At 43.1% G+C, this 24,970-nt stretch overlaps 1 protein-coding gene across 50 annotated transcripts in view; it reads left to right on the forward strand.

Moving 5' to 3' along the window:
• HERC1 (HECT and RLD domain containing E3 ubiquitin protein ligase family member 1) overlaps nucleotides 1–24,970 on the forward strand; it is a 109,078-nt gene that overhangs the window by 39,395 nt on the left and 44,713 nt on the right. For 19 of the 50 annotated variants that reach the window (XM_083475394.1, XM_083475438.1, XM_083475405.1 and 16 more), the window contains 18 exons: nucleotides 507–678; nucleotides 854–1,160; nucleotides 1,953–2,073; nucleotides 5,428–5,479; nucleotides 6,508–6,573; nucleotides 10,196–10,464; nucleotides 11,039–11,254; nucleotides 12,006–12,126; nucleotides 12,293–12,530; nucleotides 13,212–13,399; nucleotides 14,812–14,967; nucleotides 15,144–15,250; nucleotides 17,489–17,599; nucleotides 18,894–19,070; nucleotides 19,852–20,091; nucleotides 20,681–20,764; nucleotides 21,797–22,320; nucleotides 23,128–23,903. In XM_083475394.1, coding sequence (XP_083331520.1) covers nucleotides 507–678; nucleotides 854–1,160; nucleotides 1,953–2,073; nucleotides 5,428–5,479; nucleotides 6,508–6,573; nucleotides 10,196–10,464; nucleotides 11,039–11,254; nucleotides 12,006–12,126; nucleotides 12,293–12,530; nucleotides 13,212–13,399; nucleotides 14,812–14,967; nucleotides 15,144–15,250; nucleotides 17,489–17,599; nucleotides 18,894–19,070; nucleotides 19,852–20,091; nucleotides 20,681–20,764; nucleotides 21,797–22,320; nucleotides 23,128–23,903 — 3,925 coding nt within the window. The remainder of the gene's footprint in view (nucleotides 1–506; nucleotides 679–853; nucleotides 1,161–1,952; nucleotides 2,074–5,427; nucleotides 5,480–6,507; nucleotides 6,574–10,195; nucleotides 10,465–11,038; nucleotides 11,255–12,005; nucleotides 12,127–12,292; nucleotides 12,531–13,211; nucleotides 13,400–14,811; nucleotides 14,968–15,143; nucleotides 15,251–17,488; nucleotides 17,600–18,893; nucleotides 19,071–19,851; nucleotides 20,092–20,680; nucleotides 20,765–21,796; nucleotides 22,321–23,127; nucleotides 23,904–24,970) is intronic. The other 31 variants (XM_083475436.1, XM_083475406.1, XM_083475412.1 and 28 more) reach the window with 8 other exon arrangements.

Here is a 24,970-nt window from a genome sequence, read left to right on the forward strand (position 1 = left end):
AGTGGGTGGATGTGATTCTTACCTCCGTACAGAACACTATACAGTGGTACCTCGGGTTAAGTACTTAATTCATTCCGGAGGTCTGTTCTTAACCTGAAACTGTTCTTAACCTGAAGCACCACTTTAGCTAATGGGGCCTCCTGCTGCCGCCACACCGCCGGAGCACGATTTCTGTTCTCATCCTGAAGCAAAGTTCTTAACCCGAGGTACTATTTCTGGGTTAGCAGAGTCTGTAACCTGAAGCATATGTACCACTGTATTCCATCCATACAAAAGTCAGGTTTCTACTTACCCTCCAGGCAAACAAAGTGCTATCATAGTTCAAGGACACATTCCAGCTGTGCTGCGGGAAAGGGTGTGTGACTTAAGGAAGAATCCTAGGGACCAGGCATTTGGCCCCCAGGCCTGAGGAACCTCTCCCCTGATTTTATTTAAGAACATACTTCTTATTAAGCAATGAATTCTTCATATCTTTGAACCTTACCCTCTCTCCTCCCCTATCCCAGATGTCAGAAAATCCAGACTCTTTGGACATTGATGCCCAAGAGCACCCCTTTACTCGGACCATTGATGAAGAAGCAGAGATGGAAGAGCAGGCAGAAAGAGAAAGAGAAGAGGGGCACCCAGAACAAGAAGAGGAAGAGGAAGAAAGGGAGCATGAAGTTATGACAGCTGGCAGTAAGTAAAGTTTGGAAAAGATTCCACAGAAGCTTGTTCAGAGAGAGTCCTATTGAAATGAATGGGGCCTTCAACAGGAGTTTTAACTGTGATAAAAAAGTCACCTGAATAATTTTTACAGCCCTTGAGCTCTGCCTAGAAGTTAAGACCTTTGTTTTTGTGTTGCATGTTACAGAAATCTTTCAATGTTTCCTATCAGCCCGTGAAGTAGCTCGCAGTCGAGACCGAGAGAGAATAAATGGTGGGGCAGGGGCTCGAATGGATGACCAGGCCCCTCAGTCCCAGCAAGAACGCAGAGTCAGCAGAGACCTTCCTGAAGGACAAGATGTGTACACAGCTGCCTGCAACTCTGTGATCCATAGGTGTGCTTTGCTGATTCTGGGAGTCAGCCCCGTTATTGAGGAGCTGCAGAAGCGAAGAGAGGAAGGGCAGTTGCAACAGCCATCAACTGGTACCGCAGAAGGGATTGGACTCATGACCAGGTGCGATTAATGAACTGTGCACAAGAGCAGCCAGCAGCTCTTGAAACCTTGCTAAGTAATCTGCTAGAAACCTGCTTGAAACCTAGCAGTAATCTACCTAAGGTAGGGTGAGCCTGCCAAATCCTAACAATAGGCGCCAGAGGTCCTACTGTTTGTTCCAGAGCAGTTGGTGGTACATTGGGCAGGTCTTAGAGTCAGGCCCTTTCCTTTGGTAGTGCCTAATTTGTGCAATGAGCTCCAAGGGATGGGGGTGGGGGTGGTGGAATATGCCAGGCTTTGTCTCTGGTGAAAGGGGAAGTCCTTGTTTGAGAGAGCATTCTGTTGGCACATCAGACTTCCCTGTGCATATTGTTAAACCCTAGGAGCTGCACTTTGCCTGCTCTTATGGAAGCATAGAATTGTAGGGTTGGAAGGGACCCCAAGGGTCATCTGTTCCAACCCCCTGCTATTCAGGAATCTCAACCATGACAGATGACCATCCAACCTCTCCTTAAAAACCTGCAAGGATTTTGTTCCACTGTCAGATGTTTAGTCAGAATCTCCTTTCCTGTAACTTGAATCCATTGGTTTTGGTCCTGTCCTCCGGAGCAGGAGAAGACAAGCTTGCTCCACCTTCCATGGGACGGCCCTTGAGATATCTGAAGATGGCTGTCATACCTCCTCTCAGTCTCCTGAATTGGGCTAAACATACCCAATACCCTCAACTGTTCCTTCCTCATAAGGCTTGGTTTCCAGACCAATTATCATCTTCAATTATTACCTTTCCCTTTTTTTTGCATCTGCATGAAACAGAAGTGAAAGCCTTACTGCAGAGAGTCGCTCAGTCCACTCTAGTTCAAGTTACAAACTGATGAAATCACGGAGTGAATCTGATTTATCTCAGCCTGAATCGGATGAAGAAGGTTATTCACTGGTAGGTGAAATAATTTAAAGCTTTGCATAATGTTACTCTTGCCGGTTCAGCTGCTGAAGATGCACTTCAAATGTTGTGAGTCTGTGTTGCAGTGGGATCTGCTTTCACATCAGCTCAGGACTTTATACCCATAAAGTCCTGAGCTGATGTGAAAGCAGATCCCACTGCAACAGGTAGGTTGGGGCAAACCATCGCCCCCAAAGTGTGCATGGGGAGTTTACATGCAGTGGGATCTAATTATTGCCATTGCTTAATTTCAGCCCTCTTTCCCCTGCTCTGTTTCATCACAAGTTGACTTTAAAATTCCCTTGGAGTTTGAAAAGCCACTCATGACATTGTGCAAAGGACAGCATTGCTTACCTTAAAAATTTGTTGGGAGAAAACAAGACATGACATTCAAAAGAACTTGGCAAATCAAGAATGTAGTCAATCCCACAGATTACAGGAGAATATTTGACAGTGTTAAAGCTGTGTAAGTGGCAGCATGATGAACCCAAGCTGGTCAGTCTCATGACAAAGTAACTTCAAACCATAGGTTTGAATAGCAGATGTCAAGTAAATTGGCTTATTTGTTTTAAAATTGGATGCCTGGTTTGTATGCAATGCTGGGACCAAGATTCTTTAAAGGCAATGCTAAACTCAGCAGAAGTCTCCCTTCCAGCTATGCAAGAGTAGGAGAAGAGAAGCAGGAATATGTGAGACCGACACTTCGCTTATCCACTTAGCAGCATGCGATGGTCTAGGACAGGGGTGTCAAACTCAAATTCATCAGGGGCCGCAGCAGCAGTTTGGTCACCCTCAAAGGGCCGGTTGTATCTGTAGGACTATGTGTCCACTCTTTATTATCATAAATTATTGTCACTGCATTCAATTATTACTGTTTTTTGTAATAATGTAAGTAATAACTAGCTCTGAAAGCAGAAACATAGTCAGAATAATGGCAAGTAGATATTCAAATGTACAATTATTGTACAATTTATTGAAAAATGATTTTTGGCAACAGAGAGTAATTTTTTTTTAAACATACAAATATTGCCAAACAATTTTAAACAACTCTTGTTGAGACATTTCATTCTGAATCTGCTAGCCAGAGCCAGGCTGAAGCAAATGATGGCAGGTGGGTGTCCTGCCTGCCACCAACATAAATCCTGGCTATGCCCATGACATCGTGGTTCACCCTTGAGTTTAGAATCGCTCCCTAAGCCCTCCTCCCCGCCCCGACTGCCTCCAGCCCGCCTGCCGATGGCGGGGAGCCCCGATGGCTCCCTTTCCGCCTGCCCGGAGCCCCGGCAGCCTTAGGTGAACCCCGCCTCGGCAGGAGCAGGAGCAGTGGCAGCAGCAGAGCCACCGAGCTTCGTGCTGGCGGCGGCGGCAACGACGGGAGGGGGCCTGCCGGTGGCTCGGATTGCGCCCGCCCGCCTTGGATGCCCGCATCCCGGGCGGACCACTCTCCCGCCGCAGCCCTCCTCCCCACTCGGGAGCCTTATGGGGGGTGGCAGGAAGTGCCTTTGCCCTTTCCCGCCTGCGGGGAGAACCCGACGGCCGGGCTGGGCGCGCAGGCTCCGAGAGGCAGCCCCGGCACCAGCAACTGACCAGTGGCCTTTGCAGCAGTGGCGGCGGCGGCACCAGCAGCACCAGCGGGGCAGCCTGCCCCCCACCACACTCCAAGCATGAGCCCCTCCTTGGGGAAATAAGCCCCCTTTCCTCGGGGGCGCACGGAGCGCCTTTCGCCCTCTTCCCCCACCCATCACATCTCCCTTTCCAGCGCCGTCCGTCCGTCCCTCCCTCCGCCGGCCCGGTCCTTGGAGGCTTCTATGAGTGTCCGCTTGGGGGGAGGCCAGCAGGAAGGTAGCCCCCCTCGCCCCCGCGGCGGCCCAGCTCCGGAAGGAGGAAGAGGAGGAGGACGGTGTCTTTGCGCACCACGCTGGCGACGGGCAATGAGCGCAATGCCACCAGCGCTGCCTGGTGGTCACCCTCGACCCGCCCCCCGCCCCAGCGACACCTCCACTGTCCCCGCAGCAATCCACCCTGGCCAGTAGCTGCTCGGAAAAGGGCTTGTCATGGTCCAGCCGCTCTCTGGGCGCTCGCTTCCGCAACTCCATCGCCTCCTGCGCCGACGAGCAGCCTCACATTGGCAACTACCGCCTCCTCAAGACCATCGGGAAGGGAAACTTCGCCAAGGTCAAGCTGGCCAGGCACATCCTGACAGGAAGGGAGGTGGCTATAAAAATAATCGACAAGACGCAGCTGAATCCAACAAGCCTCCAGAAGCTCTTCCGAGAAGTGAAGAGTTTAGAAACCCCCCCCCCCGATATTAAAATTGGAGCGATTAGTTCAGTGGGAGCAGCAGAGACCCTCGCTTTTCCGCAGCTCGCTGTTTTCTTTTGCACCTAACCTGGCTGTGCGCCCGGGAAAAGATCAAAGCGGAGCGTAAAGATATAGTAAAGAGGCTTGGCAGGGTTTTTGCCCCGCAAATCACGCTTGCTTGGCTCGGGGGCGTGTGTGTTGTGTGTGTGTTTTCCCCTCCCACTTCTCCCTGAGTTTCCCAAAGGCGCACAGTGCTGCGCTCAGCAGACGGCTGGGCTGCTTCGCCGCCTGGTGCGCTCAGGGTGGGCGCACGTGTTTGGGGCTGCCTGGGATTGGCCGCGACGGGGATCCGGTGGGCGCTGCCACCTGGCGGGCTTGCTGATCCCGTATCTGGAGGCTTTCTCTCTCTCTCCCGTCCTTTTAGAGTCTAAATAAAAGAATAATAAAAGGTGAAGGCTGGCGGCCGGCGGCGGCTACACGGGCCACATGACGAGGTCTGGCGGGCCGGATTTGGCCCGCGGGCCTTGTGTTTGATACCCGTGGTCTAGGATTATGTGAGAACTGGCCCATGGTATGATTTTCAAATTTGAGAGACCTGTGCAAAAACATGTTCAAATTCAGCACGGAATGCCTCCAGAAGTATAGAGGTGGTTGTCTTTCGGAAGTGCCCACTATGTTTTGTGTTCAGTATATTATATTTGGAATTGTTTACTCTGGTGGTAAGCTGCTGCATATAACTTAGAAATGAATGAGTTGCCTTTTTGTTTGCTGGTTAGGTGGAATTCCATCTCACAGTATCAGAGAGAGGCAAGACAGTGAAGGCCTCTCTGTGATGATTTGGCTCATGCCTTCCCAGAACTTCCCCATACAGTAGCCAATGATATCTGCCTTTGCTTACTTTCCTCTTCCAAGCCTGTCCCTTCTGTGTTGTGTCTGTTAAATTGAAAGCCAACATGAACAAACCTGAGTACATTGGTAGACATTGTATAAATGTAATAAATAAGGTATAACACTAACACTCTTTTTGGTTATTTTTATTCACTATAGAGTGGAAGACGAAATGTGGATTTGGACTTGGCATCATCCCATAGAAAGAGAGGTAATAGTCTCTGTAGAAAAGCCAGTTTTTCTAGAGCAGTGGTCTTGAAACTTTTAAGCCTCAGAAAATCCTTCTGTGTTGATTGGTCTGCTACAGAGCCCCTCTATACTGCAGGGAATTATGGACATACACACAGTTCACACTCCCTGGAATCTGTGTGTGCTCCAGAGTGTTGTCAAGTTGCCTCTGCAGTTCTGTGTTGCAGGAGAATACTGGTAATGGTAGGTAAGACGCCTTTTGAGCATCTTGTCTGCCATGACTCTGGAACACAGTTTGAAAACCCACACTTTGACATACCTGGAATAGAAGGTAAAGAACAATGAGAGCTTTCTCCAGCAAATAAATGCCATGTAGTGCAGGCAGTTTCACTATTTGCCTGCTTCTGGGCCCAAAAGAGTGGGCAGGTTGCAAGGGTGATTTATCCTAGGTAGGGCTGGACAGTACCCTTGACTGAGATCCAGAGAACCGTTGCCATGGGCTGTAAACAATACAGAGCTAGGACGGAAGAATCAGCAGGGAGGTTGGTCAAAAAATTGTTTCAGTTCTCTGCTCATGCCTGCTCCCCTTGTCCCTGCTCTGCTTTCCTTGGAAAGTATCTTTGGGACTTGAACCCTTCATAAGGCTTTGGCTGGATGAGTGAGTTTATTCCCAGCTCTTAGTTACTCCTAGTTTTAATTACTCCTGGGGAGAGGCATCTTCTTGGGGCAGCTCTTACCTTATCTGATAAGCTCAGCCTGCTGCCTGACCCTCTATCTTTAGAACACACTGTGATTTTTCAAATGTGAAGTCACCTCATGAATTATTGCATAACTCCTCTCTAGCATTCACATGGTAAGGGGATATGAAGTGGTGAAATAATACCCCATCACTTCCTTACACTGCAGGAAGTTTGAGAAGCTGCACATTCATGAACGTTGCTCAAACATTTCCCACTCTTAAAGCTGTTTTCCATGTATGGACAGAATGCAGATTGAATGTTGTCTTCTGTACCCAATGTCTCTCTTTGTCTTCTGATTCTTGTGTGGTAGTGTGTTTACTCCTTTTTGGCCAGTTGAGCCCCAGAAAAAAGAAGAGCTCCAAGCAAGTACATGACGGCATGTTGTGATTTTATTTTCTCTCTCTAGCTTGCCTACATACTTTATAAAACATAAAATATGTGTAGCAGTTGTTCCACATTCATTTTGAAAATTTCATTACTAGAAGCTGGCATATAAGGACAAGTAAACAGTGGGGTTTTTGTTCCATCTAATGTTGGCAGGTAGACATAGGTATAACGGCTCACTAAAAATTCAAGTTGTAAGAATGTATTTAGCATGTTTCTGTTTATGTTCAGGGGATCAGCATTGAGAGGATCAATGAATTGTGTACTTGGCATGTTTCAGAAGCCAGGTTCATTGGCTGGCATCTCCACTGAAAGGGCTGCGAAAAGGCTACTGTATGTGACCGTAGAGCAGCCTTCATCAGCTGGGTGCCTTCCAGATGTTTTGTGGACTATAACTCACATCAGCTCCAGTCAGCACCGTTGTGCTGGGTGGGACTGATGGGAGTTATAGTCCAGAACCCCATTGCCAGTTTAATACTGAGAAAGGGTAAACTACAGGGTTTGATTTGATATACTGTACTTACAAGTAATACAATAGCTTGTTTAAACCAAAGCAGGCAGCTTCCTCCAACCTTTCTTGAGGAGTCTTGTTAACTTAATCCAAAAGTATGACCATACTACCATTAATACTCTTATCTGCTGCACCACCTTGTTCTGCAGTCCCAAGCTTGTCAAATACTGCTCCTTGGGATTTTTTTGCCTTGTACAGAAGTAGTTCACCTGGTCTTCATCTGAACATAAGAAATGTGGTGCTGGATCAGGCCAATCTAGTCCAGCATCCTGTTCTGACAGTGGCAAACAAGAAGCAGGGCCCAGGCACAAGAACACTCTCCCCTCCTATAGTTTCCAGCTATTGGCATTAAGGAGCATTCCTTCTCTGACTTTATCTTTTGTTGCTCCACTTTCAGTCCTCTATATGACTCATTTTTGCACAGGATAATTCCCGCCAAGCTGTTAAGGGCCTAGTGAAGAAGGCTTAAAATAGGAGTAAACAAGTTTTTAAAATCCAGGCAAAGCAAACACAGTAACGTCATAGTAACCCCCCCCCCCCACTGTATGATAATCCTGTAATTTATTTTGTTTTAAAAATCCCACTCTCCCCAAGGAGTGCAGGACAATATACATGATTTCTGTTCCGTGCCCCTTTATCCCTGGAACAGCCCAAGGTGGATTAAAGTAAAAGGTAACAGGTAGCCTAGGGTCACTCAGTAAACATCATGGATTAGTAGGGATTTGAAACTGGGTTTTAATTGTCCTAGCCTAACTTTCTAACCTGGGGCTACGCAATATGGTGCCCTCCAGATATTGTTGGGAGTACAACTCCCATTATCCCTGACCACCATGTTGTCTACCACTGCTCTGACCACAGTAGTACGCTGGCTGATGCAGATGAGCTTAAGCTTCCAAGAGTAGGTCATGCTAGTATGTGGCTTTGTTCTGCTCACATATGCAGGATGCCTTGAATAACTGTTAGATGTGTTCAGACCATCTTTTTTAAAAATGCATAAGCTCTTTCACTTGTCCTTTCAGAGCCACTTCACAATAACACTCTTTTGATCACTTTTAAAGAAAACTTTTAAAAACCACAAATTCTTTTACATGCTTGCATTTTGTGTAGTAGCCTCTTTGATTTTAATGGTTGGGAGTTTCTCAAAGCACGTGGATAATCATACATTTGGAAAACCAAAGTGTGTTGATCATACAACATCCCATCTAAAGGGGAGGGTTTAATGAAGAAAGTCATTTTAAATTTGCATGGAGGTCTGTAGTTGGTTTTGAGATTTTAGAGAAAGTAATTCCAACCCACAATTTAGAAATATTAAGTGATTTTGGTTACCCATTAGAATATGGGCTTTAAAAATATGAAGCAGTATGTACTTTGAGCAATAACATAACCAAATTATTGTTAGAGAATTGAACACTTGTGTGTGGTACATACGTACGTGATTTAATTTACATTATCCATAGTTCAAACCATGCTCAAGGCAGCTTACGACATGAAAAACCATAGAATTAAACATAACAAAAATAGTCATAAACAATAAATAGAACATTAAAAAATACAAAACCAAACTGAACAATTTCCTCATAAATCACAATAAAACCTACAATGTAGATACAAGAAACCCAACATCAACAACCTCCCCCAACAAAATTCCAAGCAGTATCCCAGCCCAAGAGTCTGTTCAGCAGTCTCAGCTTTTGTAACTGTAGTCAGTCAGATGCTCACCCTCCCAGGCCAAGTGGGAAAGGTCTGCAAGACAGCAAGCAAGTTTTCCCGGACTCACACCCAAGGTGGTATCCCCCCCCCCAAAAAAAAATGTTTTAGCTTTCATATTTTCAAGACAGAAGCTTGCTTTTGGCTGCATTTTGTGCCAATTCTTAAAAGTTAAATAAAGACACTAAGCTTTGTGAAACAGTGTTTTTCGTGTACATTTTCATGAATGCAAGAGTTTAGTGTACCAAGAGGCATTCTGAGAAAGAAACCAAACTAGAGGAAGAAAGGAATCTGTTGGATGATGGTGCTGCCTTGGTGTGTGTGGCTGTATTGGTTCATGATAGCATCAGAAATGAGGAGGTACATCTAGGACATTCAATCCATTAAAAGGGGGACTTCCACAGAAAAGCTACAGGTCTTGGAATCACCAATACACCAAAGCTTTTTTCTTTTTCCTATCAGCAGTTCAGCTGAACAGTGCAACAGGCAGCAAATTTTGAATACACAGAATACTACTGCATAGGCACTGTTTCCGTTTTAATTATAATTCCATGCAAGCTTACAGTTAACTCATTTGGTACCAGTATGCAGCAGCTGCCATCTGATAATTGGAGTAGTTCTCATCATCTGTTTGGCTATCCCTGTGCCACCTCCTCCTTTGAACAGTCAGTAGCTATGCACACCCTGCATTGCTGCTGCATGCTGCTACCAGATGAGTTAAACTGATCAACATAAGCAGCAATTTGGGTGGGACCAGAAACTGCTTGCAGTCCCATTGGAAATTTGGGTGTGGGAGAGTCCTTGAAATCGGACTCTCCACAGGTGGTATGCTTTCAAAAGGAGGTTTGCTATATTACACCAAATGAATAGAAAACAGCTTGGAAGGAAGGCAGAAAAGAAATAATTTGTGTGAGTTTACTTGCCCTTTACCCATTCCTGTACCTGCGTAAAGTTTTCATTCAAAGCAAGCTATGTATCATCCCCCTGCTTTGCCCTTAATAGTTTAATAATGCTGGTCAGTCACAATCCTTGCTTTACAATTGAATGTTAAAGAAGAAATGGAGTGCTCAGTTTGTTTTGTGGCAGACTGTTCTTTTCCTTCAATCACCCTCTGTTTTATTTTATTTGTGTTACCATCTTATTCAGTATATAAGCTTTCAGCGGTTTGAGTGGCTTCTCCTTTAATTTTCTTCTTTATGTTGCTTGAGGATTTACTGCTAAAAAAACCTAGCTGAAGTTATCTTCCTTCAATAATAGTATAATTTGCTAACTGTGTGCATGAGATGATAGGAATACCTTTTACCATCTGTTGCAAAGCTGCCCATTCAATACTACTTGTCAGTGTTATTTAAAATCACTTCATTGGAATTTATGAAGTTCTGTTGTGTGTTTCTAGGAGCAGTCCACAGCCCAATTGAAGCACTAAGTGATTCATGGACTCGACTGAAGCACAGAGATTGGCTGTATAGCTCTATGTGTTTGTTTGGGGAGTCCGATTTTGATTTTACAAAATCTGTTGGAGTTCATACTCTGATTGAAAATGTTATTAGCTTTGTAAGCGGAGATGTGGGAAGCTCTCCAGGCTTCAAGGAGCCTGAAGAAAGCATGTCAACGAGCCCCCAGGCCTATATTATCGCAATGGAGCAGCAGCAACAGAGGGCAGAGGTGTGTATTGTAATTACCTATATTCCAGTTAATAATCATAGAATGAAAGATGCTTTTGAATTTTCAGTTTACATGCTTTGCCCAACTGTAACTTGTGGGGAGGCAATCATTTCAGGTTACTTAACAAGAGGGAGGTTTTAGGATGCATGAGTCTGTAATGGCCTCTCTGCCATCACTTGCATGCCTTGGAGGAAGTAGGTGTGACCTGCAGAGCACATCATGTTTGTTTCTTCCTGCTTGGGCATCAAAGGAGCAACATGCCAGACTATAGCAGTCAGTCAATTGGATTGTATGGGTGTTCCTTATGCACACATATTACATGTGGGGTTGTGCATATGCAGCCAGGAAGGAAGGAAGGGGTTGCTTATGGAAAGCAATTTTGGCTGTGCAAGTGAAGTGTCTCCCCACATCTCTTCCTTTATTTTCCTTGATTGTTCTTCTGTTCCTAAAATACTTTCATCTGTTGTATGTGGGGGTCATACAGGCCTATACTCTGTATTTGTATCAATGCACTTGAAGGGACCTTTGTCTTCCAAGGGGTAAAATGCAAACTATTTTTAAACATTTTTTTTAGTTGCGGCTGGAGGCACTTCATCAGATCCTGGTGTTGCTTTCTGGGATGGAAGAAAAAGGCAGCACTCTGTCCGTAGGAAGCCGGCAAGGCCCAGGCTTTCAGTCCTCTTCGCTTCTCACATCAGTGAGGCTGCAGTTCCTGGCTGGGTGCTTTGGCCTGGGTACTGTGGGACATGCAGGCTCCAAAGGAGAGAGTATCCGTTTGCATCATTATCAGGTAAGGGATGCTTTGGCCAAACGTTGGAATTCTGTCAACTGAGTTTAAAGCAGACCGTGTCTAAAACTGAAAACTTCTCATTGTGCTGTATTGTTCTGGGTCCCTGGGTTCTTTTCCTATTGTGTGGGGGGGTGTCATTCTGCAAGCTTTGGGGTTGCCACCAAGCCTGATGATAGCTTATATATACAAAATAGATGGTGCCAATTTGGCCACATAAGCAGTGGCACTTAGAATCTTTGACTCATATAATTGTAGAGTTGGGAGGCACCTCAGGGGTCATCTAGTCCAACCCCCTGCAGTGCAGGAATCACAGCTAAAGAATCCCTGACAGATGACCATCCAAACTCTGTTTTAAAACCTCAAATAAAGGAGAGTTTCTGAATATCAGATATAGAGGGGATGATAGTGGATTAAAGTCTGGAATGGGGTGTACTAATGTCAATAGACACTGTAGAAGACAACTGGAAACAAAATATGTGCATATCCTATAAATATAACATTTTCTTAGTGTTGTGAGATTCCATATGATAGGAACCACATTGTGCTGACAATTGTTTATTGCAAATCAGTTGTTTCCTATAGTAGGCAAATCATGAAATGAGTTAAATGTAGTTAGCCAATGCTACCCATTAGCAACCTTTCATAAAATGTGAAAAGTTCCTGAATTATACATGGTAAATACCTTAAAAAGTAGCATGACATCAATGCATATCCATATGGATGGGTTTCACAGTATTTGATTTTTCCATAGGATGGCATCAGGGCAGCTAAGAGAAATATCCAGACTGAAATCCAAGTGGCTGTGCACAAGATCTATCAGCAATTGTCTGCAACTTTGGAAAGAGCCCTCCAAGCAAATAAACATCACATAGGTAAGAGGATCACATTCGATCTTGCAAGTGTTTTTGCTGCCGACAGAAAACAAGTCAAATATTCCTTGTATTTTTTTTTCCAATTCCTGAGCAGACTTGAAATGGGGACAGTCTCTAAGTATTTTCTTTATATTTTGGTGTGTGTTTGTGTACATGTGTGTATTAGAGGCACAGCAGCGTCTCCTGTTGGTAACTGTGTTCGCCCTGAGTGTTCACTACCAGCCAGTTGATGTCTCCTTGGCCATTTCCACCGGCTTGTTAAATGTCCTGTCGCAATTATGTGGAACAGACACCATGCTTGGTCAGCCACTGCAGCTCTTGCCAAAAAGTGGCATTTCCCAGCTCAGCACAGCTTTAAAAGTAGCCAGCACTAGATTACTTCAGATCCTAGCTATTACCACAGGGTAAGTATTAACTGTCTGTTTTGTGAATGATCGTTCATCTTCTCAGCTCTCCCAAATATTTTAAAAGCAGTATTTTCCCCATACCTGGTTCCTCAACACTTTTATGTCCTTGCAGTGTAACTTGGTAGTAAATTGGATATGATAAAACCTTCAGTCAGTTGGGAACAGTTTTTATTTATTTATTTCGAGCATTTATAACTCACTTTTCATCTCAGTTCAGCATTACCTTAACAACAATTAGAATAAATTTGTACAGTTAAATATTTCAGAAAGTAGCACTGGGACTATAAAGTTGAATTGTTGGTGTAATATGTTAATACTTGTTTGCTGTACTTAGATGGACTCTAGTTGAATATAATTTACCTGTTAAAATCTCTATCACAAACACACACACATCCCTACCTCTCCCTCTCCCCCATTTGCTGTTTTGTTTCTCCCTTTACAACATATTGAAAATACAGTCCTTCCTCTCTGTCCCTTCGGGAAAACCATTGGCCCAGCAACTATTTTGCCAGTCTGTAACAAGGATCATTCAGGCCCAAGAACATGAAATTTGCCCCCCAAAACACATCTGTCTCTTTTTCTGCAAAACCCTCCGGGTTCTGCAGATTCAAAGCTGTTCTAATAATGCCAAGCCTTTTCACATAGTTACTAATTGATCTTCACACTCCCATCCCCCAGAACTTACGCAGATAAACTGAGTCCCAAAGTGGTCCAGTCTTTGCTGGATCTGCTGTGTAGTCAGCTGAAAAACCTGTTGTCCCAAGCTGGTGTAATGCTTATGGCATCATTTGAGGAAAAAGAAGATGGCGAGGAGGAAGAAAAAAAGGCAGAGTCAAATGGAGACAGTGAGAAGAAAGACTTCAGAGGTAATCTCATTCTGGCTTTTTGTTGGTTTGTTTTTTAAAGAAAAGAGAGTTCCTGGGGCAGGGGATAGGGGAGGAAGGAATGTAGAGCCAAAGCTCACTACGTGAATGGCTGATTCAGATATCTGAACGGCTGGAGTTTGCCCACTTCCTTACTTGTTTGTGTTTGATGGATGGCAGCAGCCATTTTGGGCAGAAACCTTGGAGGGAGGATGTGTGATCGGACAAATCACAGATTAGAAATGTCCCCACAGGAAGCAATAGAAACAATGCAAATCATCAGATTGCTATGTGAATACTCACCTAACTAATGATTTCTTGGGAAGTATTGTATTTGGATAGCGAGACCTGCATGTACTCTCTGTTTCCATGCTTTGTGCTATAGAAAAGAGCCCACATCCCCAATTATTCCTCAGAGACTTCTATATTTTTGTTTTATGCACTGGAAACTTATTGCAGTAAACAATTAATGGGATTTGTACATGCATGCTAATGGCAGAGGTAAAAAAAGATGACAGCTTGACCTATGTTGACAATATTGCCCTAGTTGTTAGAAGTACAGAAAAGGTAACCACAATTAAGTTTCTGCAAGTAAATATAAATATTATATGGTCTATTTGTTTCATTATTATTATTATTATTATTATTATTATTATTCTACCCTTCACCCGTAAATCCAAATTGCACAATCTATGTTCTCAGAGGATGAGAGATCATGTGGTGAACAGAACAACACAGCTATGAGATGAGATCATTTGAGGGCAAATGATCTTATTTGAGAAAGAACAAATGAGAGTGGACAATGTAAACATGAAAACATCTTCACAAGCAGTGTCAGAATTAATGGGGGGGGCATTGTTTACATTTTGACACTATAGAAAATGGTGGGACTTTAAGTGTTGCTGAGAATTTTGTCTCTCCACCTCTGTTGTAATCTTTATCTGCAGCCCCTATTGATGCTTCTTATTGAACTATTTTACAAATCATTGCTTACCTTTTCTCTTCTGGTACAGAAAAAGGCACCCATTAAATGGAATAAATCTAAATTTGGTCCAAGAGAGCAGAAATAAAGTTAGTGTAAGAAGAATTTTGTTGCACAACAAAAGGATATTGTTGTGTATTATTTGTTCTTTTACTTAAAAAAAAATACTTTTGCCCTGCTCTTCAGCTGAGAAAGCTTTCAGGGCACCTTATATAAAAGCAATAAAAAAATACAGACAGTGGACAATAAAAGCAGAGCGGATTAATCATTTGGCTGCAAAACAGCAATGACACCTGCTGGCAGAAGGTAGGGTAGACAGCTGGTTATCTTTTCCTAGGCACTCTCCAGGCAGAGCATATGCAAATCAGGCCTTTTGAAAATATGAATCCCTTTCCTTTTTGCAATAATAATTTTTACTGTTTTAAATCCACAGTGGCTCTTCGAAAACAGCATGCTGCAGAGTTGCATCTAGGCGATTTCTTAGTCTTTCTTAGAAGGGTGGTTTCTTCAAAAGCCATTCAGTCCAAAATGGCATCCCCAAAGTGGACAGAGGTGCTCCTGAACATAGCTTCTCAGAAATGTTGTTCAGGTATGGTCCTATGGTCTTTGTTTTGGATGTGTGGGGAGTGTGTTTATCATTTGGAGATACAAGCTTGCATCATGTCCATCAAATGAATATAGACACACCACTGGTTTCTAACTTTGTTTGATATGTTATTAGCATGTGATGGTAATACCAACTTTCCTTCTGGGTCCCATTTCTAGGTGTACCTTTGGTTGGCAACTTGAGGACCAGGCTGCTTGCACTACATGTTCTGGAAGCCGTGCTGCCTGCTTGTGAATCGGGTGTGGAGGATGACCAGATGGCTCAGGTCTTCATACTTTGCAATATTGTAAAATGTTAAGTTTTTGTGTTTGCAGCAGTGACTACTTTGGTGGCATTTGCATCTTATAAACTGTGGTTCGGTTTAAGTTACTTCTCAGCCCATATGGATATGAAATTTACAGCATGCTATGGTTTAAGAGAAAACTATATGAAAATGTTATATAGATGCTACCTAACACCTAGTAGATTGGCAAAAATGTATAAAGCAAAGTCAAATAAGTGTTGGAAATGTAAAGAGAAAGAAGGTACCCATTTCCATATGTGGCTGTCTTGCAATAAGGTTAAAGCTTATTGGGAAATGATATACAGTGGTGCCCCGCAAGATGAATGCCTCGCAAGACGGAAAACCCGCTAGACGAAAGGGTTTTTCGTTTTTGAGCTGCTTCGCAAGACGATTTTCCCTATGGGCTTGCTTTGCAAGACGAAAACGTCTTGCAAGTGTTCCGATTTTTTTTCCTCCCCCCCCCTTTTTCTAAGCTGCTAATAGCCTTTTAGCTGCTAATCCGCTAAGCCTTTAATAGCTGCTAAGCCTTTAATAGCCGCTAAACCGCTAATAGCGCTAATCCGCTAAGCCGCTAATAGGGTTGCTTCGCAAGACGAAGAAACCGCTAGACGAAGAGACTCGCGGAACGGATTAATTTCATCTTGCGAGGCACCACTGTATAAGAAACTGAAAAAGATGTTTAAGATAGCATTTGTTTAAAAACCAGAAGTTTTTCTTTTGGGGATAATGGGATCAGAGCTACCTAAACAATATAGAAACTTATTTATTTATGCAGCTATAGCTGCAAGAATAACAATTGCCCAAAATAGAAAGATGAAAAGATGAGAGAAGAATGGTTGCAGAAACTAATGGAATATGAAGAAATGGCAAAACTTATGGAAAGAATAAGAAATCAAGATAACAATTTTTTATTAAGAAATGGAAATGGCTTATTGAATATTTACAAACATATTGCAAACAGATCAAGACATTAGCAGGACTATTGTAATAACAGATAATAACAATAAAAATAATAGATTGAAACGATTTGGGATATTCAGGGAAAGATAAAATTATTTTAAGGACTACAGAAAGACAGGGAGGGAAGTCGAGATTTATAAAGTCAGAATTATTGTTGATTGATTGGTGAAATACTTTCTTTTTTGTTAATAATTGAAAATTGTAATTAAATATTTAAAGTTACTTCTCAGCCCTCAGCAACAGCCTGAAAATAATGAAGCTGCTTTTTTGACAATCTGATCACTGATCTGCCCAACATACAACAGTCTCCTCTAAGTGACCATGGCTGCCTAAGGTCACAAGGCCAGAAGTCCTAGTAAAACAACTTTAGCTAGATTAAAAGAAAATTATTTGAAAACAATACCAAAATAATCCTTAATGTCTACAGAAGTAACTAAAATGGATAACTGATGCTCACCTGGAAAAGGGGGGGGGGGTGTACAGCTCACAGTTCCTTCACACCCTCCATGTGTGGTGGGACTGTGCCAAAGTTGCCCAGTTCTGGGATAAAATATTTGTAGAAAAAACAAAAATACTGGGAAAACCTGTAAAAAAAAAAAGTCCTCCTAAAACAACCCAATGGTTATTAAATAAACTTTTAATAGGTTGCTTGTTAATGGCAGAAAAAATATTGATAGCTAGAAATTGGAAAGAACCAAAGGGTTTAAATGTACAACAGTGGAATAAGGTAAATTGGGACGTAGCACTTTCTGGAAAAGTGATGCAAAACCTTTGTGTGGCTAGAGGATCAAATGCCCAAGAGACTTTTATGGTGGACTGGTGGCCATTCATTCAACACATGAAAAAACACACGCTATAGGACGAGCTGTTTCTGCCACATTCCTTAATATATGATTGTGTTAACATTTTCCTTCATATTGATATTAGCAACTTTCTCTCCACTTCAGTGCTTGTATGAACTATGCCTTTGGGTTGGGTAAAGGGAGTATTCCCGCCCCCGCCCTCCAATAATTATAAAAAAGGAAACAAGGCAGAGGTCATCTTCCTGGCCCCATAGCCACTTCATCAGACCTGGAGTGCACCAAATCACAGGTTTTCAGAGATGTGTTTTCAAAAATAAGAGAAAACTGTCTTCAGTTGCCTGCTTCAAACGCCTGGTTGCTTTGTTATCTGTAGTGTAAACAGGACGGGAAATACAGTCTTAAAAATTACCTGTGACTATTTGGAATTAAATGTTCTTCAATCATGTTTCCCAAACAGGTTATTGATCGGTTGTTCTCCCTTCTGTCTGATTGTATGTGGGAGAGTCCTGTTGCACAAGCCAAGCACATAATTCAGATCAAGGAGAAAGAAAAAGAAATGAAGCTGCAGGTACTAGCTTTAATTCTGATCAATTTCATAATTTTCTTTTCAGCCACTGATGAAGTCCTTTGTCTTGAAACATGTTTGGCTCATGTTGAAAGGCCTGTGACGGAAAGCAGAGCCCTGGTGATGCAGTCCCTCAGAGTTCCACCAGGGGGTTGGAGCCTCTCTCTGATTGGCTACAAAGTCAGCTGGCTATAGAAGGGGGAGGAGCAGAATGGGGGGGCACATAAAAAGAGCAGCTTCTGAGGAAGCCTTGAGATGGGGATAGAGAAGGGAAAGAGCTGGAGCGAGACAGGGTTGAGTTTGGTTTGAGATGGCAGAAAGGGATTAGGAATGGGTTGGTCCAAGAGAGTGGGTTCAAATGTGAGTTTAGCATCCGCTCTGCGGAGAATATCTGTAGCTAGAGGAAGGAGCCTCATATTGAAGAGAGGACCGTGTGAGGAGACAGGAGTTGCCTGGAGGGCTGAGTCTGAGTCAGGGGAGGGAGAAGCTGTGGGACTACAGTTCCCTTGCGTCTCCTTCCCGTCAGGTGAGGAGAGCTCTTCTAGGAAAAGAAGACTCCCAAGCCAGCTAAGAGGATCCCAAAGTCTCTTATACCTCAGAAGTGGGATTGCTAAGAGAGGGGGGAAATGACAAAACAGATCACGAAACAGAGCATTAAGCCGTGAAGGAAGCTGTGCCGTGTCCAAAGCATTTAACTAAAAGACCTGTCATAACCAAGTAAAGGAACAAGAGAAACTGAGTTAAGCATTTCACCACCTATTCTAGAAACTGGAACATCTACCTGAAGTGCAGCAACCGATATTTAGCAACTGAAGTTTAAGAAAAGATGTGCATATACTACTGTGTTTAAGCCTGTGACATCTTTATATTTAGCTTAAGTAAAAGTTAACTTCTTCCTAGCCCAACTTCGTTTCACCAATCTCTTTTTGTAAATAAAACTTTCCTTGTTTGATCAAATCCTGCCTGAGACTCCCTGAAACAAAGTTCTTCTCACACAAGTCCCACACAAGATAGCCTGTGGTAAATGGAAGAAATTTGTTGGCGTACTGTGTGGTGGGCCTGCTGTATTGAATTGGGGTCAGTTAGTGGGCTGAGTCCGCTACAGTCTCATATGGGATTTGGTTTATCAAGTTTTAATATTGGAGTGTTTGTATCTATGGTTATTTTTGAAAAAGGTATTTTGTATTTTTATACATCTTTTACCCCTTAATTATTATTTTTTTACTGCTAGATTGTGCTTCCCCCCCATCTGTTTAATTGACCAGAATGTGAGGTGTTTATATTCTGTTTTTGAAAGAAACAGGGTGAATCTGAAGAAGAAGATGAAAATCTCCCTATACAGGAAGTATCGTTTGACCCTGAGAAGGCTCAGTGCTGCTTAGTAGAGAATGGTCAGATCCTAACTCATGGGAGCGGTGGAAAGGGATATGGATTAGCATCCACTGGAGTCACTTCTGGGTGTTACCAGTGGAAGGTATGTAGAAAGCCCAGTTTAAAAATAGAGATGAAGCAAGGTGTATAGATAAACCCATTGTGTCCTTAACCCACAAACTGTACTGCTCAAAATAGAGGGAATGTATTTGAACTCTAGTTCTAATGGCATTTTTTCCAGGTTGCTTAAATTTGTTCCCTAGATTTGCACAGGATTTCTGACCCTTGCAAGCTGGACTTCCAGAGTCCACAGTTTTTAGGTCTTGTTCATGATTTTCTGGGCTTCTCTAAGCCTGTGGGTTGAGCAGTACAGATCAGTGGCATACTTATGCCTGCACTAGATTTTATATCTTTCTGCAAAGACTTGTGAGGCCAGGTAAACTGTATGGGGAAGAGAGAGGCTCCCGGGACACTCTGAAATTTTATGGGATATTCTGCCAGATATAAACCTAAATCATATGTCAAATCTAATTTTTTTTGGGGGGGGGAGAGAAATAATCAGAAGCTTCACCTAACAATGATCTTAAAACAACAATCCTTTTGTTTTCATCATTCTGTGGAATACTTCATTTTTCTTCATAATATTTTATCCCCCAAAATGGTAGAGATAAAAGATTATTGCTTTTTTTAAATAATTGCTAAGTACACCTTGACAAGATAGCCTATTGGATGTCCCTGGGTCTACTGAGCCTCTCCCCCCCCCTTTCCAGTTCAATAGTGATTAGTTTGAGGGTTGAAATGACTGTTCAAATCCCCATTACTTTTATATGTCTTTGTGCTTCGTGATGTTTTAAGTAGCCCATGGGTTTTTCTTCACCTTCTAGTTCTATATAGTGAAGGAAAATCGAGGCAATGAAGGAACATGCGTTGGAGTGTCTCGTTGGCCAGTTCACGATTTTAACCATCGCACTACCTCAGACATGTGGCTGTACCGAGCATATAGTGGCAATCTCTACCATAATGGGGAGCAGACGCTGACACTGACCAGTTTTACTCAAGGGGACTTCATAACATGCGTGCTGGATATGGAAGCGAGAACTATCTCCTTTGGAAAAAATGGAGAAGTATGAATCTTCTATTGCTTATTTATGACATTTGTATACTGTTAATTTTTTTTTAACCTGTAATGGTTTTCAAAGCAGTTCACAACAGTAAAACAACATTCAGTCAGCAGTTACAAAAAAGCAGTACAGCAGACAAAACAAAGGCATAATACAAACTACCACAAAGTTCTAAATTTTTGAACTGAAATCAAATGAAAGGGCACAATGAAACAAATCTTTCTAAATTTTGAAAGGAAGGATAGGGAGTGTGTCAACTTGTCCTCGGGGGAACACAAATTCTGTAGTGTAGGTGCCACAACTGAACAGACCACGTTCTTCATCAGTGATAATGTAAACCAGCCTTTGGCAACTTAGTACTCTCCGGATGTCTTAGATCAAAACTCCCATCAGCCCCAGCATCAAGCTGAGCTTGATAGGTGGTGGTGTTCAAAACGGCTGGAGATCACCAGGTTGGGGAAGGCTTATCTAAACTTTAAAATTGATGCTAAATGAATCATGACCTGATGGTAATCAGTAAGGAAGTGCTCCTTGCAAAATTGGTGACTGACATAATCAGTTTGCTGTCTGCTATCTCCCCCCCTCCCCCCAGGAACCAAAACTGGCTTTTGAAGATGTGGATGCTGCAGAATTATACCCATGTGTGATGTTTTATAGCAGTAATCCTGGAGAAAAGGTAAGCTGGATATTTAGCAATAGTGGTGAAGGTTAATATGCTGTTTGGTAAGGACCTATGAGTATAATATGTAGAATAAATTGAGCATTTTTAGCTGTGTGCGTGTGTGCGTACATACATACATACACGTTTATATGGAATTGGTCTATTTAAACAGTATTGTATGTTGCTACTGATAGATGTTCTTCAGAGTATCAGGCAGAGGTCTTTTTCAGCCCTCCTATCTGAAATTATGCCAGGGCTGAATCAGGGATTCCTTTGCATGCAAGAAGACAACACCCTCCAACACCCTCAGCCAAGCTTGTTCTAGCCCCTTCCTTCTCTCTTCCTTACTCCTGTCAGCATTTGGATACAGCAAGCTTGGCAGGTCAGGGAAAATAAAAGGCCTGGGCAGTCCTGACATCTCTCAACTTGTCTTAATGTCCTTGCTGAGAGCTGAGAACATAGCCAGGAGTAGCAAATTAGGGGGAAGGTTGTGTCCACAGAGCTTTCTCAATACTCCTCCCCTCTGCTCCACTTCTACTAAGACAGAGTGCTGGGACATGATGGAAAATGAGAATTGACGTCTACAGAGAAGCACACCTTCATAACCGGCTTCCAAACTTAAATGTCCCAGGGTATGGTCTGAAGGCCTTTGCTGAAGCTAAGCAGGTCTGGGTCTGGTCAGTGCTTGGAAACCATATGCATTCTGCCTTGGTTTCCACGATGAAAGAAGGCAGGATATAAAATTAAATAATTTGTTACGTGTTTGTAAATATTTCTATATTTTGAAATTATCTGTAACGGCATGGAAGAATCACTGAGATGTCAAAAATTGACTCACATGTGCTTGTCAGTATAGTTGGGTAAACTCTTCCTTATTGCTACAACCGCTCATAGAAGTCTGATTGGTAGCAGACCTGCAATATTGGTGAAAATTACAAAAAATAAACCCTTTCTGATTCATTTAGAAGATTTCTAATTTGCAAATAAATTTTACCAAAATCCTGAGAATCCAGCTCTGTGAATTTCCTTGTGTGTCTGTGTGCATAGGTAAAAATCTGTGACATGCAGATGCGTGGCACCCCGAGGGATTTGCTGCCAGGAGACCCCATTTGCAGCCCTGTTGCTGCCGTGCTTGCAGAGGCCACAATTCAGCTTATCCGCATCCTCCATCGAACAGACCGATGGACACATTGCATCAATAAGAAAATGATGGAGCGGCTGCACAAGCTCAAAGCATGCCTTAAAGAGGCAGGTCAGAAACTGAAGAAAAGCCGCTCTGTTCAAAGCCGGGAGGAGAATGAAGCACGAGAGGAGAAGGAGAGCAAGGAGGAGGAGAAAGGCAGACATGGCAGTCGGCATGGGCTGGCAGATCTCTCAGAGCTCCAGCTGAAGACCTTGTGTGTGGAGGTGTGGCCAGTCCTGGCAGTGATTGGTGGAGTGGATGCTGGGCTTAGAGTTGGAGGCCGCTGTGTTCACCGGCAAACTGGGCGGCATGCCACCTTGCTTGGAGTGGTCAAAGAAGGCAGCACGTCTGCCAAGGTGCAGTGGGACGAAGCTGAGATTACAATCAGGTATAGTGTTTTCACTATTGGTGTTACACAAGTGGCCAGTTGTTAGTGCTTAGGAAATGTCACTGACTTAAAATGTGAGATAGTAGTTGCTAATACTATAAACTAGTTAAATATCAGACAGCTCAACCTGGAAATAAATTTCTTGTAACCTTTTGCTACTGTGGGTTTTGAGGCCATTGCTTTGTAACATTAGGGAGTGTTATTTATGACTTTTGGACTATAAGCTAAGTAATGTCTGAACGATGGTATCAAGTGCTTTGTGGCACCTTAGAGAGTAACACATCTCTTGTGGCATATTCTGTGAGCCCTCAGAAACTTCTGCCAGAATAGGGGTTTTTTAACTCTTTAAAGTGCTGCTAAGTTTTTGTTTTGCATTTTTATTTTGAGAAAATATCTAAGGGGGCATGCCACTTCCCTACTTAGTGCCAGAACCCAGTTGAGATCCCATGGTTCTTTCGCCCATTAGGAAACATTTTCCAAAACAAACGTGTCTAATATAGCAAAAACTCCCTCAGTATTTTATGATTACCTTTGTTGGGTATTTGGAATGAACTGTTTTGTTTGAAACAGCACACTCATTTTTTGTTACCTTCTGCACTGAGTATCATCTCTCCCCATTATCTGATCATAACCCTCATTCCCTCCCACCCCCCACCCCCGGTTTACATTTACTTTTTTAGACTGTCAATTCATTTAGATTTTGATTAAATATATTTTATGTCTTATTTTGCCTACATTATTTCCCGTGCTTTCCTCCTGTCTATCCCTCACTTGCTTCTTCCTGTGTCATTCTGATCTTTATTAAAGCTTCCCAACTTTTTGGTCGCCTAGTGACACGCCATTGTATAATCTGGAACCTTGCGAACCGCTGCCTTTTGATGTTGCAAGATTCCGTGGACTGACAGCCACTGTGTTGCTGGACCTCACCTTCCTGACTGGCATCCATGAAGACATGGGGAAACAAAGCGTCAAGCGACATGAGAAGAAACACAAGCATGATGCAGAAGACAAAGGAGATGTTGACCAGAGAACAGAAGGTGACTCTGGATCAGATGCTCGGTCGGTGCCAAGCACTGAGGAGATCAAAGGCCATGGAGCTACAAGTTCAAAATCCGAAAATGAAATTGCTTTGTTTTCCTTAGAATCTGTTTCCTTGGGTGTGGAGAGCCAGCATCCAAATGCCGAAGGCAAAAGGAAGACTCATGAACATGCCTCCAAGAATCATGATGCTGTACAATCAGAAATCAGAGCAGTGCAGTTGTCTTATCTTTACCTTGGTGCTATGAAATCGCTTAGCACTCTCCTTAGTTGTAGTAAATATGCTGAATTGTTACTGATACCAAAGGTCCTGGCAGAGAGTGGCCATAATTCTGATTGTGCGAGTTCGCCCATTGTTCACGAGGATGTGGAAATGCGTGCTGCCTTGCAGTTCTTGATGCGCCATATGGTGAAACGGGCAGTCATGCGCTCACCTATCAAGAGGGCACTAGGACTGGCTGATTTGGAACGGGCACAAGCAATGATCTACAAATTAGTGGTTCACGGGCTGTTGGAGGACCAGTGTGGCAGCAAAATTAAGCAAGGTACACTTTAATTATGCAAGTGTATAGATGTTAATTTGAATACAATTACGCTGGTAGCTGGATACCCTTTTCCTAATATTTGTGCCTGTGAAAAGCCAGCAATACTGTTATGTTCTTTCTGCAGAGCCAGTGTGATGTTGTGTATTGTGGTGCTACACTGGTACAAGAACAGCAGTTGGTGTGCAGCGCCCTAGCCATTTACTTTGCTTTGCGTTAGTCAGTCTGTCTTGTTGGTCTCTGCCATAACTAAAGGTAGCTGTTATCATGCTGACCAATAGCCTTACCTTGTTCATTCACTTTCCATGTCCTTTAGCTTAATTAAAGAAAACTAAGTCATTTTTTATAAAAACCATAAGCTTGGCTGTTGCATTAAATGACAGCTTTCTATAATTCTTCTAGTTAGTGCAACATAGCAGTTACTCTTTATACTCTGGCTAACCTGCAGGAGGTGTCTGCAAACAAATGACTTCACTCTTTGTGCAGCTTAGGAGTGGTAGGATCACATCTCATGACAAAGATTTGTGGAGACAAAGCAGCTCCTGTGACCCTCCCTAGTTTCTTCCCTTGATCTCTGCTCCTCTAGATGAGCATCAGTGTTTTAACAATAGTGTGAACTACCATAGCATGATTTGAGTGTGCTTGCACAAATAATCATACGACATTTCCCCCTTTTACCCGTACATCACAAAGTTCTTTGGTTATTTGATTTTAATTCTATATGGTAGAGGGTGGTTCTTGTTGTGCAAGGGCATATGTTTTACATGCAGAAAACCCCATAGTCAACCCATGGCATCACCACTTGTAAGGATCTTGGGTAGTGGACCTGTGAAAGACATCTGTTTGCCTGAGAATTTGGGAGAACTGCTACCAGTCTTGAGTAGCAGTTTCAACATAAGGTATGTGGGTGGAACTAGATGTCTGGGTAAAAGTGGTTGCAACCACTTGGGGAAATGTTGCAGCTCAGTGGTAAAGCCATTTGCTTTTGCATGCAGAGTGCCCCAGGTTCAGCCCCTGGCATCTCCAGGGGGAAGCTGGGAAAGACCCCTTCATGAAACCCTAGAGAGCTG

This window comes from Podarcis liolepis (assembly GCF_965112155.1).
Source record: "Podarcis liolepis genome assembly, chromosome: 14".
Lineage (NCBI taxonomy): Eukaryota > Metazoa > Chordata > Lepidosauria > Squamata > Lacertidae > Podarcis > Podarcis liolepis.